Here is a 6,324-nt window from a genome sequence, read left to right on the forward strand (position 1 = left end):
GCTTCCCACTAGCAAGAAAAATTGCATTATCCGTTTTGGATTGGTTATCCCTTTTATTAATTGAAAATAAATATGTTTAATATATAGAAACATCATATTATAATTTATTTAATGAATATTGAATAATTTTGGTAGAATATTATATGAACATAATTGGTTATTTTCTCCAAAAGTTTTTTCTGTACAGCTCTGCCTTGACCAAAATCTCCGGGTGATGGGTTGTTTCTGTCAAACCATTAAACCATTTAAAAACAGACAGGGATCGTTCATTGCTGTCTGTCACTGCTATAAGTTCAACTAACTACAGTATTTAACCACATCTATGCTTGCGTACATTAACAGAAATTCAGTGTTTGGTATTACAATGTGCTGTTCATTATCATTTAAAACATGTGTTTGTGTGGATTATTATGTTCAATTCTGGATATGAGATTGAAGACCACAAGAGTTGAGCATGCATATGTTTTGATTTTAAATACTTTGGATAAGCTTGGATTCAATAAATTCATACAATAATTTGTCCTTGTGGGCTTGATTGAAGTATCCATGAATTACATTTGATATTAACTTCTTTTATTCTTTTTATTTCTTCATTCCTGTATGTTCTTATTCTTAATTAATTCTTCACTGTTCTTTGGCCTCCTTTGGCCTTTCCTAAAACTTGTGTACAATATTGCTAATAATTTGTTACTACTTTGTTTTAGGAAGCTCCAACCTGATATTCCGGATGTACAGTATAGTCATTGCAAAGCTTAAATCTACCTGAAGAGCAGAAGCAAATTTCTGATATGTCTGATTACACACCAAAAACATTGTCTATGCACTGAGCTCAGCATTTTCCATATACTTGATTATGACTATGTATAATGTGGACACAGAATCTATTTTGTAGGACCTTACTGTTTGAACTGCCTTGCTCACATAAAGATGGGCTTGCACCATATTTTGTTTCTGTTAAAACAACAACTTGTGACATTTGAATGGAGCCGTGTATGTAGATAGCACCCCTCTGCATATCTAAGCTGTAAATGAAGGTACATGTTAACCTTTTTAATTTATTTTACTTATTTTTTTGATTAGTTATGTAAGGATGTATTTTGTAATACAAAAATATTACAGAGCGTGAGCATGATAGTTCTAGGGTAGAACACATCTCTTTAACATCAAACTTGATTGCCTGGCTTCCTTGAAAACACCAGTGTTTTTTCTAATCTGGGTCTGGTTTGGGTCAGGTTATACACATTCAAACTGGTTTCCTTTAAAGGATAACTGTATCTGTACAAAAAAAATTAACTGGTCCACTTCTCTAATTTATCTTCATATAGAGATCTGGTCACCACAGCCTTATGACCCTCAGTTGTGTATGGGAAGCATACAAGAGGGAGAGCCTTTGATGGTCAGGGATGAAGATTTTGCTAGTCCGAACGTGCCTTCTCAAATATTAGCTATGGACTACCACTGCCTTTTCCCTACCATCAAGGTAAAGTTATATTTTAATTATACAGGTATTGCATTGGGGTATCTGCCGCAGGTACCCCATACTCCATTCCTCAATACCACATAAAAAATGTAGTTTTAAAGCAACTAGTTTTCACTATGCCACATTAGAAACAATTATACAGACTATCTTTGACATTTCATACTGCTTGTTTAGTGGTATCCACATGTGCAGCCCTAAGTAGCAGACATGGAGGTTGTGAAAATGTAAGCAGGTTGATTACATATTTGGTCCCCTCTTTATGGGCTTTAAAATGGAAAAATGTTGTATCTCACTGGACACTATGTATTTTTCTACATACTAAAATGTCATAGCTACTGTTGCAGTTACAGATGATCTTTAGCTTTTAGATTACCATTTTTCCTAAAGAGCAATATAGTTCATACATTATTTAGAAAAATAAAAAATGTTGACCATTTGTGTTTAAAAAGAATGTATTTATGTACCAGGAACAGAAAGCTCTGTTGCTGGGTCTATGTGAAGGCCTTTATTTGTGTAAAGCTGCTTTTTTGAGTTTTAAATTAACCTGTCTTTTCCACTTTATCGATTTAGTGGTTTTTTTTTTTTTTTTTTAATATAATTTTACTTTGTGTCACAAATGTAAATTTTATTAAGAGCTTTAGTAAAAAAATTTTAATAAGAGCTTTATGTGTAAATAAGCAGCAATCTTTAAAAAAATGTAAGGCCGTAACAAGCTGTGGAAAGATGTGCCGCTTTAGAGCAGTGGTTGCCAACCGGTGGTCCGCAACTCTGGCCGGTGCACCCCCGACCAGGGTCAGGGGTAGGACCCCACTGGGGGGGACGCCCGTCCCCAGTACTCCCCAGTGCTCTGGGGAAGTGGGCGGGCTGTGTCCCTGGACACGACCCGCCCACTCTTCCATTGCAGGCTTAGATCTGTGACGGGAGAGTGTGCGGGGTTAAATCATAATGACGTCACTCTGGGGGAGGTTTCTTCCCCATTTGCGTGACACCCGGCTCCCCGCGCATGCAAGATTGGGAGCCGGCAACATTAGTGGTCCGTGGGACCGAAAAGGTTAGCGACCGCTGCTTTAGAGGATAAACAACCATTTAGCTTTTTGTTCAGTCATAATCTGCAATAGGTCAGTTTCTAATAAATTAGTACCGAACAAACATTAAATCACATTGCATATTATTGAACTAACTTTAAGCAGAAAAGGAACAGTTCAAGATGTTCTGTTTTTAATTTTTATTTGTTTAGTGTTGTTTATTTCTGATTTAAATACCTGTTGCATATGAAGTATGCAAAAAAATAAATCCATTTTACCATTAACCTGATGTAATTGTTACCATGGTGCAAACTATTGCAAAAAAGGCTATCTTTATCAAATATTTAATTTCCTTTCTACTGAGATAATATACATATTTACGCCACTGCTAAAAGTGGAAATATGTCCTGATAAAATAAAATGTGCTGTAACAAAGTGATTTTACAGAAATTCCCTTAAACAATGTTGAGGCTTTTTGCATATTGTTGTTGGTTTTAGCTCCAGATTATCTGGCGTGCACTTAAAACAGCAAGGGACATATGTGCACTCATCCTTTACAGCAGAGGTTCCAAACCCCCAAGCTGCGGACTGGTGCCAGTCCGTGGCCAGTGAGTTGGGGGCCGCAGATTACAGGAGGCGGGAGCGCTGGTGGCCCTCCTTACACTGCTCTGCAGCTAACGGCAGTGTGATAGCTGAAAATAACAGCAATGTATGTAAGGCTTACACTTTTCTGCCATTCTCTGCAACTCCGTCATCTGTCTGCACACCAGCTCTTGCACTGTTCTGCTATTCTCAGCTAGTGTGCTGACAGGAAGCAGACCTGTTGTTAAAAGCAAAGCAGTGTAGTTGTTAAGACATCGGTTCCCCTCACGATCTGTAGCTCACAAACAATAATCAGCTCCAAGCACTGACAATTCAAGAATAGATCACTATCAGTCAGAATTTGTCACTGTAGCTAATATCAGCATGCCAGAGATCAACACGCCAGAGAAGTTAAAAAGAAGGTTCAGTTCTGTAAATATTGACTTGTTGCAAAAAATTGTATGTATTTGCCAATAAAAGCCTTTGAAACTTATAAAATGTTTCTTTTTCAGTATACTATAGAAGCAGGTATATAAAAAAAAAAGTCTCCCAAATGACAAAAATGTAAATATTATGTTTTTTCTTTTTTTTTTCTTTTTTTTCTTTTTTTTTATCAACCTTCTCTTTTGAAACGCATTATGAACAATTCAGCTCGCAGTATATGTGAAGCATATGTAATACACATGCTTAGATATTCCCTAAAAACTGTTTTCAACATGCCACGCGTGTCCACATGACAGAAAAGGTCTTTTGGTAGTAGCAATAACAACATGGAAATATAACAAAAATGGTACATTTGTTTGTTGTTTTTACACTGTTCGAGTAATACAAAAGTTGCCACTCTTACACATGCTGTTCTGTTGAAACCATTGCAAGCAAGTTTCACATCGTTGGAGTTAGGGGCCGTCATGAAGTTTTTGTTTCTCCAGGGAAAATCAGCAAAGGACATTCACACTGATATGTCCCAAACACTGGGGGAGAAGTGTCCTTCCTTTCCCTGGAGAAACATAAACTTCAGGACAGCCCGTAACTCCAAGAATGTGAAACCTGCTTGTGTCTCTGCCATCACAGCTTCTCACTAAAAGAAAAAACAGTTATAAGAATCGCAAAGACCTGATATTTGCACAGTTACATACTAAGATATTAGGCTGTCATATGCCCCCACAATCATTTTTCTATTTCATCTGGAAGGGGGCAAAGTCAGGAACTTTTTAGCACCCCCCCCCCCAATATAGATCTATTAAATAGGAGACTAATAATAATGCTATCTGTTTTATATCTTGTTTTATAGTGGATATAGAAAAGTATTACCCCTTTCAAATGTTTCTGTCTGTATTTACTCAGTGCAACTTTCAATGCATCCAAACGAAAGAGACAATTGCAACAGTTGAGAAAAAAAATAATGAAAACAAAGATTCTCAGAATACATTGTAGAACCATCCTATGATTTATTTACAGCCTTTTTTGTTGCTTCTGTACAAACTTTGCACAGCTAGATTGTGCAATATTAGCCCACTCTCCACTTTTATAACAATTATTTAAGCTCAGTCAAACTAGATGGTGACTGTTGTTAAAATGCAAGTTATTTTACAGATTTTTCAATAGGGTTTGGGCTCTGTCTGGGGTACTTGGAGACCTTTACCTTTTTTACTGCACCCACCGTGTTGTCAATTTTGCTATGTGCTTAGTCATTGTCATGTTGCAAGGTTAACCTTTTTCCTTTTGACAAATTCGTGGCAGAGCACAGCAGGTTGTTCTTTAAAATGTAATGGTTTTTTGCCCCATTCCTAAGTTTATCATTACCTGCTAGAGAGAAACACCCAAAAACACACCAAAATGCTATCATCATCATGCTTTGCTGTAAATATGGTGCTCTGTACATGTGGTAAAAAGCCAATACAGCTCACCATCCAATTTGGTGTTGGAGCCAAATAGTTTGATGTTATTCTGAACTCACTTTAACTGAGTTTTGAGAAAGCTCATTCCAGACTTTAAGGAATTTTGTTGTGTGTTTTCTTTTTTTTTTTCTTTTTTTTTTTCTATTTTTATTACAGAATGAAAAAATCTTAAACTATCAATATGAAAAAAAAAAAAAACCCGTAAGCATCAGTATACAACATAAAACAATGGCTGAGCACCTAACAAATTCAGGATTTAGAATGGATAATCACACAAAACATAAAGATATATCCTAGGTTTGATGTGGCATTTAGGTAACAAATTATCCGTGGTAAATAAAGAAGGGCAAGGTCTGCTGTTCCACACTTGTACCTTATATTTTGTATACACCATATTAAACAGTGGGGCTATATGCTAAGGTGAAGTCAGGTGCTGGCCAAAATAATATAGAGCAACATGGCATAATATGTGGAGGGTAGGGACAACAAATTTGTAGCTAGGAAATGTAAAGCTGCGTACACATCGGTAATTCTTGTCGTTGGAAAGGATCTTTCACGATCCTTTCCAACGACAAAGGACTACACGATGCATGAACAGTGCTGTACATACAGCACCGTTCTGCTCTATGGAGAGGGGAGGGGGAGAGCGACGGAGCAGCACCCTGCTGCGCACTCTCCCCCTTCCATTGCATTAGGATCGCTCGTCGTTCATGGATCCGCCAGGACGGATCCACGGACGATGAACGACGCTGACTATACACACGCCAGATTCTCGTCCGATATCTGGCTGATGCCGATTATCGGGCGATAAAAATTTGACGTGTGTACGCAGCTTTAGAGTGCAAGAGTAGAAAGAACAATGGATAGAAAAGATAAAAGTAGTTGAGAGATAAGGCCTAGGGGTAAGAGACCCAAACCCCATAAACCAGATTTTTTGGTCACCATGACATACCATTAAAAGAAGATTATGGAAAATCTGGGTGCTTATGTGAGATACCCAGGGGTCCCAATGTCAAGAACTGCACAAGCAGTGGAGCAGGTGTTAACGAATAATGTCATAAACGGAGAGGCAGTAAATGTTTGAGGGAATGGTGCAAATATATACAGTCATGGCCAGAAATATTGGCATCCTTGCATTAATGTCACTGGCCAAATTGTTGCAATTACAAATGCTTTGGTATTGTGTTTATTTCTTTTTTTGGCACTGGTAGAAAACATAAAAAAAAAAAAAACAGGAAAAAAATCTTAGACATTCTACACAAAACATAACAATCAGTGAGTCTTTTACATCTCACTACTTGAATTTTGACCACTTCCTTTGCCAGCTGCTCCAGGACTC

The 6,324-nt window shown here is 37.4% G+C and overlaps 1 protein-coding gene across 3 annotated transcripts in view; it reads left to right on the forward strand.

Moving 5' to 3' along the window:
* Nucleotides 1-3,585, forward strand: part of LOC140340208 (C4b-binding protein alpha chain-like) — a 57,315-nt gene extending 53,730 nt beyond the window's left edge. For all 3 annotated transcript variants that reach the window (XR_011922626.1, XM_072425259.1, XM_072425268.1), the window contains one exon: nucleotides 705-3,585. Coding sequence is in view for 1 of the 3 variants with exons in the window: in XM_072425268.1 (XP_072281369.1) it covers nucleotides 705-756 (52 nt within the window). In the remaining 2 variants the exon portion in view is untranslated. The remainder of the gene's footprint in view (nucleotides 1-704) is intronic.
* The last annotated feature ends 2,739 nt before the right edge of the window (nucleotides 3,586-6,324 follow it).

The sequence above is a fragment of the Pyxicephalus adspersus genome, chromosome 1 (genome assembly GCF_032062135.1).
Source record: "Pyxicephalus adspersus chromosome 1, UCB_Pads_2.0, whole genome shotgun sequence".
NCBI lineage: Eukaryota > Metazoa > Chordata > Amphibia > Anura > Pyxicephalidae > Pyxicephalus > Pyxicephalus adspersus.